The sequence below is a fragment of the Cynoglossus semilaevis genome, chromosome 8 (assembly GCF_000523025.1).
Source record: "Cynoglossus semilaevis isolate Cse_v1.0 chromosome 8, Cse_v1.0, whole genome shotgun sequence".
Classification (NCBI taxonomy): domain Eukaryota; kingdom Metazoa; phylum Chordata; class Actinopteri; order Pleuronectiformes; family Cynoglossidae; genus Cynoglossus; species Cynoglossus semilaevis.
In genome coordinates, this window is record NC_024314.1 from 26659970 (window position 1) to 26669791 (window position 9822).

The following is a 9822-nucleotide window of genomic DNA, read 5'->3' on the forward strand; positions in this document are numbered from 1 at the left end:
ACAAGCAAGCGTATTTACTCCTAAAGGTTTCACACAACTCCTACTAGCGATAATGGGCCGTGAAAGTGTCTGCCTCGCTGTACGCTAGCCAAACGTGCCCTAACAACCGCTGATAAATATTGTCATTATCGGACCCTGCGCTTAAACAGTCTTTAAGATAATTACTTCTTATATACCCCAACGCCACGGCACAGAGGGGCGAGAATGCCTTCGACTTTGGTTCGAACTGAGCAAACGTTTGTGTGGCTCAGCTCACATGCAAGACTTTACTGCATGTGAGTGTGTGTGTGTGCCATGCAATACGCTGAGGCAAGGGCTTTCCCATGTTTAACTAACAAGCAGATCTGTTGAAGCCAAAAAAAAAAAAAAAAATTTTTTTTAATTTTCCTTCATATTTTGTGAGTTCTTTATTTAATAACCCCCCACTGATCAAATTAACACCCCACATGCTCGTATCTGTTTCTGCCCTTAATCATTATACTAATTAATTGTGATTTAAACCAACAGTTAATGCTACTGTTTGGATCTGCCTGGCACTGCATGGGAAAAACCCTGCTGGCTGGTGGGTGTGTGGGGAAAAGGGGGGGGGGTGGGGGGGGGGGGGGTGGGGTTGTGCTGTAAGGTAGTCTCACCTCTTGGACAGAAGCTTGTTGGAAAAGAGGAATAAGGGGATTAGTTCTCGGTATGTCAATGTGAATCTGCAGAAAGAGAAGGAGAGAAAAAAAAGAGACAAACACTGAAGCATCGGGCAGGTTAGCATAGATCTGACGGAGGCAGAGTGAGCAACAGCTGGAGGACCGGTGTCCTGGGTGGAAGGCAAACAGGGATTTGTTGATCTGAAATGGTTCGCACTCGTGGTCTTGAGTCTATGGGTGTGCCATCTAAGTCAGTGGTCCCAAACTTTTTTGGTAAAAGAGTGGAAAATAGGCAAGAATTTATACAAAAATAAAATCAAACATTTTTTTGTTCTCTCTGCGTGGACCAGAACTACATAATTCATGGCTCGGAGGTGAGCTGTTACGTTACCTAGAGCAGTGATTCCCAACCACTGTGCTGTGGAACAGTAGTGTCATGAAGCGATCATTAGGTGTGCCATGGAAAATTTCACTGGGCTTCCCAATTTCATTGGTCACAAAACTAATATTTATTTACTGCATATAATTTTGTTTGCTTGTCAAAGCATGAAAGGCAGAACAATTAAATCCCGCTCTGCCAGATGGCAGCAGATGGCAGCAGATGGCTATGAAAACATAACAAAAAAAATCGAGTTGTTGAAGAGGATCTTTGCATATGTCTTTCTTCAATTTCTGCCAGTAAATCAGCGTTGTCTTTATCTAAACAGACTGAGATTTTAGTCAGGTAATTTAAACAAGATTATATTTCATTACATAAAATTTTGGTGAGAGTTTTGTCTGGTGGTGTGGTGTGAGATCTTTCTTGATGATACATATGCGCCATGGCTCAAAAAACGTTGGGAAACACCGACCCAGAGGTTGGGGACCCCTTGTCTTTGTGACAGTGTTTTAGCGTCTGCATGTTTTTAGTGACGTATCCTGGAACTGTATTTACATGTACATGTCAGACCACGTACGCACCATTTCAGAGGCCCCTCTTCCTCCCCGCCACCCTCCCTGCCCTGCGGCCCCCCCTCCTGTAGATTAACAGGAGCACAGGCGGACAGATTCAATAGAAGGGAGCCAGACGAGGCAGGACAGCGGCTGGAACGGTCCAGACATGGACAGAGCCTCTGTCTCCTCTGTCCACCTTACCTCTGTCACCTTTGGCTGCAGCACCAAAGACTCGGGACTCATCCGAGGAATGTCTATGTGGATCTAGCAGTAATATGGGAGACAAAAATGTTAGACAGGAAAACACACACTCACACACAGACCCTGTATTCAAACAAGAGCGGTGGTGAGACTTTGGCAGGTTAGGAGAATCAACTTTACCACCTCAGACTGGAAGAAAGTTTTTCTGAATTGTCTGGTCGTCGAGAACATAAACATTACCTCGCTGCTGTTTCATTTACACCTTTCAAATACACCTTTGCAATTAACAGCCACGAGACGTCCAGACGTTGGGCCTGCGTGTTTACTTGTGGTCAAATCAAAGATGAAAATGCACACGCAGCATAGGCTAATTGCATTCAATCTGGTATCATAATCTGACAAACTGACGACGTTAATGAGGGTCTCATTAGGAAGATATATCTGTACAGGACTATTTCAGAGTCCAAAACACAACAACTTTTTTTTTTAAACTATAGTTTGTCTCTGTACAACAAACGCTGCAGTGACAGGGAGAGTTATGAAATTTCCTGCCACTAGATGGGAGCAGAGAGAGAGACTCAAATCTGTTGATCTTTGCGTGTGTCTTTCATCAATTCCTGTGAGTTTATTAGCATTGTGTTCAACTAAACAGGCCCGGGTTGCCACTGAGTAGTTGAATTGAGACTAAATTGTAACTAAAAGATCACTGTATTTCATTACATATACTTTTTGTTTGGTGGTGAACCATGGGATATTGCACATGTTAAATATGTGCTGTGGCTCCACAAAGGTTGGGAAGCAGAGGTTTAAACAAAGCATACATGACTGCACCACTAGTTGTCTTTTGTAATAACTAAACTGCCTTAATTATAGACGGACTAACAAATGAGGACATCCATGAACACAAGATTTATACGTCCACAGTAACTCAAAGATTTAGACGCTTGCAAAAAAAAAAAAGGAAAAAAAAATCAGTGTACAAACTAAGTACCACAGTCAGAGACAGAAAAACAGCAGATGTGAATGCACTCAACAATTCCACACAAACAGGGATGAAATTAGCGCGAAAGTGTGAAAACTGTTTCAAAGACAAGATCCAAACAATCATGAAAACAAAGCACCGCGCCTCCAAAGAAAGCAACGTAGATCAGATCAATGGGAAAATGGAAGGAATGGTGAAAATTGTTGTTGTTTTTTTTTTTGCTATCGACAGCTCCCTTTGATGTTTGTTATCGCCCTGGAAAGAATAGAAAATAGTCAAATATTAAAATCAGACAGACAGTCTGCTTAAGGAATAAGAGAAGAAGAGTGAGGACAAAAGAGAAAAACTACGTGCTGAGCCGACTTTAAAGCCGAGCTTCGGGCAAAAGAGAAAAACTACGTGCTGAGCCGGCTTTAAAGCCGAGCTTCGGGATGTCATTTAGGCAGCGTTCCGATGCTTCTGCTTTTGTTTTTTTCCGCGTGCACACACTTCCTGCACGTGTGTTGACAGACACTACCTAAACACACACACAGACGCGTGACAAACTAAATATGTACCAAAAAAAAAAACAACGGAAAAGAAAAAAAAAACATATAAAGACATGAAAAAACACAGATTTCTGTCAGATGAACAGATCTGGTAATTCTCTCTGAAAGGTTCAGTCCTGTCAGAACACAAACATATGCTTTCAAAAACACAAACACCTTTGTGCTCCTGCTGTGGGAATAAAAGACAGACATGAGGTTGTTCTGCTGGCTGGAGACATGATGTTTCAGTCATCCATTTTTCATCCCGTCCTTAAAGTATACTATTAGATTTAGAGAAATTCAATTATTAAACACACAGACACACACACACCTGAGTGAGTTGTTAAAAGCATGTGATTTGGACAGTGCTGTGTTTATACCTGTCTGTACGTGTCTTGGTGGTGTTCATCATTGCGGGAGTCGTAATATTGCTGGATGAAACCAAAGTATTCTTGTCTCTTCCTCTGTAGAACACTCTCTCTTCTGTCGGCGTTGGCTGGCAGGTAACCCTGAGAGAGAGAGAGAGAGAGAGCGAGAGAAAGACGAGAAAGGAGATGAGAGAGAGAGAGAGAGAGAGAAAGACGAGAAAGGAGAGGAAATTTAGAACAGCACAAAGACCACAGGACCAAAGCTGTTTCTCCGATGACACATATATCTATGTATTTGAAACATGAAACACAGTGTGAACTAAAACACTGTCTGTAAGAGGTACAGTTGTGTGGGCTTCAATGTTTCATATTCAATTTGACAGACCTTTTTTATGAAACAGCTTGTCATTGAATTTTTTTTTAAGACCTGTTTAAGAGCACAAATGCAATTTAGGTCCAAACTCGCAGCAATAAGATTTGGCCTCGCTTTGTATAATGAATCACAAGAAATGAGAAATTGACAAGACCAGGAACTTGATTCATTCAGGCCTGGATAATTCGTAGTCTACGAAGGAAGTCCAAATAGGACCAGTTAAAGTAACGTTTGCTAAGCCATGTAGGAGAGAGCCATGGGGGAGAAAATAAAGGGGGAAGAAAGAAGATTTGTTGGTATAATTGGGAATTTCCAAAAAAGCCTTCTTCAAATTCTGTGAAAAAAATCTCGTATTGCGTCTGCTTGATCATTTTCAGATTGTCGCTTTATTTGCATTAGAGTCAAAGTAGAGAGCCCCACCTCCTGGCTAACTTTGGCCAATGCCTCTTTTTTGTTTTTTTGTTTTGGTCCCAATAAAAACAGTGGTGTCATACAGGACCGGGTGCCCAGCTTTTCCTTCACTTTTATGCTTAACTTTAGGGAAGTGACATCAGGATGACCTTGTCGCTGATTGGATGACTGGAAAGTCATTTGCATAGTTGCAGAGTTGCCACTCAATTCTCGTCTATCACCGCCCAATAAGCCTCCATGATTTTATTTAAATCCAAAAATTGTCAAAAATTGGATGACTGGAAAGTCATTTGCATAGAGTTGCCACTGAATTCTCGTCTATCACCGCCCTATAAGCCTCCATGATTTCATTTAAATCCAAAAATTGTCAAAGGATGTCACCTGAATCAACAACATCCACTAAAGAAGTTTTCATGAAAGAGATTGAAGCTAATACCAAATGAGAAGAAAGTCAAGTCAATGTGACTTTTAGAGTTTCAAGTCATGAAAGTCAGACTTACTATACGACACACAACATTTCATTGACTTTACGGCTAAAAAAAGAACCAAAGTGAAATCAGGAGAGAGACAAGAATTATTGTTGCACAAAACACTCCCCTTAAAGACAGATTTATAAATTTGGCAACACAAAGACAAACAAAACAAAAGCGGCGTAATTCTCCAATACAGTGAGCGCATCAATCATTTTAGGATTTTTTTTTTCCTCTCTTTATCTTTTGGTTCCAGTCACTGACCCTCAAAACAAACATGTAAATCCTGGCGGAATCAAACAAAACACTCCTAAAGAGGCAGATTCATCACTCATCACAACTCAGCGCTCCACCTCCAAGAACCGTGCCAGTCAGCCAGACGCTCGCAGCGAATGACTTTCCCCACATTCACACTCTGCCCAAAAGGCTATGCATCATCTCAAGCTGCAGCCGCTCCATAAGCAAACACACACACACACACACTGTGAGAGAGTGCACGCAAACAGAAAACACAACAGGTCAGCCACGGCGCGGTGGGCTCTCGCGGGAGGTGCACTCTGCCAAATGAAGAGAGGGGAGAGTGCATGTGTGCTGAAGGTTAATGGACAGCTTAGTGGAGGTCAATCACACTGCAGCTGCATTACTGCTCCACGGGACATAAGCTGTCAAACACAGGCCCACACACAGAGCCGTCCAGGGGAATCTGATCTGACCGAGAATGAGGAGAGAGTTAGCAAAGTTAGCATTAGAATCGAAAACTTCGCCAGTTAAAAAAAAAAAAAAAAGTTTTAATTTTCACAGAGTTCTGTCATTTTTAATACCATCTGCAATTACAGATGTGTGTGTTCTCGATGGTTCAATTTCTTCAAATCATTATTCTGCTTGTTTTATCGATTCTTCTAACCCAGGGATCTCAAAAGTGTGGCGCAGACAGCCCCGGGCGGTGCACAAGTGGCCACTAGGGGGTGAAAACGATTATTTACTCCTTGCTCTTTAAGCCTAGAAGCATCAAGTGACTGCAGCAGCCAGTATCTGTGACCTGATGAATCCTCATGACCCGGGGGGCTCTGCTTAAGACACTGTGGCCTGACCATAATCTGCAACGTGTCACTCAACACTCACAGCAGCTGAAGTTGAGTGAGCTAACGACGTCTGCTTCAACGTAAGAGTATAATTAAAAATATCGGTCTTACAATACAAGCAGTTAAAATGTCCTCATCCTCGTCCTCGTCCTCGTCCTGGAGTGACTCATTTAATATTGACTGATTTTAAAAAAGGTTGAGTGGAGAACAACACAAAACTGAGAGGGACAACAAATGTATGAAAGCACTAAGAGATTTGCTCCTTGTAGAGATTGTGGCACCGCAGGGCTTCTGCACTGCTGCCTCCCTGTAATGGTCCAGATACAATGTTCTGCATCTGTTAATGCTCTACGGAAACAATGCACTACACAACTCTTCCATCCATCTAATGGATCCTGCACAACCGTAAACTTTCCAGTGAAATGCTGTATGCTCTAAGCAAATTATTTGGGGAATTTGGATGAAGTTTATTTTTGCATTTTCTTCCTCTCACAGTCTAAATTGATTTCTACTTAGCAGGGAGTGTGTTGTGCAGGGAGAGCAGCCTGAAAAACAAACCGTCTTGCTGGAGGAGCAGCAGAAAATAAACAACCGAAACTTATTTTCTCATGAAATGTGTTTCTCGAAATGTTTCACTGCCTGCTGTTACAACATTTGTGGTTTAAAATAAAAAACAAGGTGAAAAGAATTTGACAAACTTACTCTAAACGGTGGCTGTTTGTACCAGCTTTTTTTTTTTTATTTATTAAAAATCAAAGCTCATTTTCAGGTTTTCAGGTATGAAGGAAGGCTGGACCACAGGTGGATAAATTCAAGCCCACTGACCACAGTGAGCACAGGTCTCCCAGAACTTCACATCAGAGCCATTAGCTTAAACTTTAAAAAAAAAAAACAAAACCTCACCAGCGCTAACCTCGCTGGTCGACAACATCGCTTTTAAGAAAAGAAAAGGCTTCTAATTTAACCAAAAATTTTAACAAGACATTTTTAAGAACTGAAGCTTTTCCCAAATAATATTTTTAAAAATCCAACTATTAAAAGTGACTCCGTATTCATCTCAATATCGCTAAACCTAATAAGAGCAAGTCATAATCTGAATCATGTAAAAATGTCTTTTACTTAAAATTTACATTTACGTTTTATTTCTTTTTTATTATCCTCATTTTCTGGAGCCAGATTTCTGGTGTTATCAGTTGCACAGACTAAACTAAACGTTCCAGGGAGACACAACACTGTGTACAAGCTGTCGAAAATGAAAAAAAAGCAGGTTGTTTTTTTTTTTGTTTTGTTTTTTTTTTTCTTGCAGGCAATATAATTATGTGCAGTGTTGTAAGAATACAGTTTAACATAACAACCTGTTAATCTGTCTCTGCTTCAGCCACTGCTTTATGATACAGCGGGTGTAACGCTGCTGCAGCCTTATCAATACTTCCACAGCCAGCATGTTCCCTCCTCGTCCACGACTTCACATTTAACTGCCTCACTCCATTAGGGAATGTACATATCGCCACAGGCTAACGTTCTTTCACAAAGCAGAAAATCCATTTAATTTCTCTCCTTCGCCTTCAGGCTCGGACACCAAGTGCTCTTTAAAGGAATTAAATAAGACGACATGATTTATTTATTTAAAAAAGGGGGAATTTTTACTGGATATGTTTCCAAAGCTTAGGGCAATCTACTGCACAAAAGAGTAAAGAGTTCCACAACTGAAAACCAATATTTATCGGTTTCTAATGGGTGATGCTGAGACCATAACCGAAAGCTTGATATTTTCCTATTTGACCTTTCACACCTGTTGAGCAGACCTGCCCATGCCATGTTCATTGGTTTTAGCCTCCTTGCTAGCAACTACAAGGTAGATTAGAAGATTTTTTTTCCCAACCATTTTTTCAAATTTTTGGCCAATCAAAAATTGTACCAACTTGCTTGATAGGTAAACTGGGGGGGCAATCAGCAATACAGTTCCCCTTGAAGGGCCGGTTGTAAATGAAAGACTGTATAGATGAGAGGTCCACAACCCCCGGTCCGCGGACCAGTACCAGTCCATAGGTCATTTGGTACCCGGCCGCCGTAGGACACAGTGAAAAATGTACTTCAGTTTTATTAATTTACTTCATTCAAAGAAAATGTATTTAAAGAGAATCTGGTAATATTTTAAAATAATAGGTCACAGGTGACGGGTGGTACTGGGTGACCCTGGTCAAAAAGGTCGGGGACCACTGGTATAGATGTAACTACTCCATAACAGACTAATAAATGTTTCTGTAATTGATTATTATTACAAATATTGTTAATTTGCTGTGTAATAAAAAAATAACTGTTTAATATTTCAGGTTAAGAAACTCTGCTGCATGGACTTTACTAAATACTTTTTAAGCTCCCGTGGGCCACACAAAACGACTCGGCGGGCCGCATTGGACCCCCTGGGCCTTGAGTTTGACACATGATCTATAGACTAAATAATTGACCGATGATCTCTCTGCATCAAATAATCCTTGAGTTTGACACATATGATCTATAGACTAAATAATTGACCAATGATCTCTCTGCATCAAATAAAAGCATGAATCTCTACCAAAGAGTCCTGCTGATGATTGAGAGTGAACACGTTCTGACATAGTAACTGAGGACCCTGTGGGAGACGTGTGACCCCAGTGAGGTAACTGGTTTCGTGTCATTGTCAGGTAAAGAAAACAGTAGTTGGAGCATGTCTGCTGGAGGGGGAGGAAAAAAATTAAAAAAGAGAGAGAAGTTGGAGCACACTGGTGAGCAGGAGAAGGGTGCAGGGGACGCCAGCGAAGTGAAGTTTTATTAGGTGCCTCAGCCAAGGTTATGGAATTCACAGGGGCTGTGAGCCTCACTGTGTGTGCGTTAGAGTGTGTGTGTGTGTGTTAGACAAAATAGATTTTTCTGAGTTTGATCCCCCCTATCTATTTCTCCACCGGGTCACACCACAGACAGGACAGAAAAGGCAGTCAAGTGTTATGAAACTTCAGACGATATGAGAGCTCCTGACACCGAGCCTACCTTTCACCGCATCTAAGCCTGGGATTTACACAAACTCCAGAATTCCATTGGAATGTTCAGTGAGTGTGGCTTTAATAGTCAAAAGACCTGTTGTTATTATTCTTTTATGCTTTGGCAGGAATAATAAAATAACCTCACTCGATGAGCTGCGGTCGGCTCTACAACATTTGAGCCTTTGGTGACTAATCTGAAGCACAGCACCAGCTGGTATTTTTTAACAAAAACCTAAAAAAAAAAAAAAAAGTTAAGAATCAATATTGAATTTGTCTCAAATCCTGGGATATTTGCTGTTGAGGAGCGCAGTGGCTTCAGCAGGTGTGATTTATCAGAATTTGTTGCAAAAAAAATATACAAATGTGAACAACAAAATTGTATACTTACTGCAGTATTTTAATTGATTCTTGATACTCTATGTCTTAAAAATATTTAAATCATATGAAATGACATTGATTGGTTGTGAATCTGTCTGTGTGCTTGAAACCAGCCGTCATGATTTGGTTTAGAAAAAGAGAGACAAAGAAACAGGCTAACAATCTAATCAGTACATGTTATAAAAGTCACAAAAGTCAAATATAGTTTTAAATATAAAACTGGTTTTAATTTATAATTCTATCCATCCATTTTTGTCCGCTTATCCGTTACCGGGTCGCAGTCGCCAAATCACACAGTACCGTACCAACCCCCCCCGAACCTTCCTGCGGGTAGTGAGTCCCTTGGAAGGTACCAACCGCCCTGACCGTATATGTAAATATATATATGTAAATATATATATGTAAATATATATATATATGTAAATATATATATATATATATA

The 9822-nt window shown here is 40.7% G+C and overlaps 1 protein-coding gene across 1 annotated transcript in view; it reads right to left on the bottom strand.

Annotated features, from left to right (window-relative positions):
* tbc1d22a (TBC1 domain family, member 22a) overlaps positions 1-9822 on the bottom strand; it is a 103778-nt gene that overhangs the window by 70839 nt on the left and 23117 nt on the right. The window contains exons 7-9 of the mRNA XM_025057156.1: positions 3659-3787; positions 1770-1832; positions 633-698 (exon numbers count right to left, since the gene is read on the bottom strand). Coding sequence (XP_024912924.1) covers positions 633-698; positions 1770-1832; positions 3659-3787 — 258 coding nt within the window. The remainder of the gene's footprint in view (positions 1-632; positions 699-1769; positions 1833-3658; positions 3788-9822) is intronic.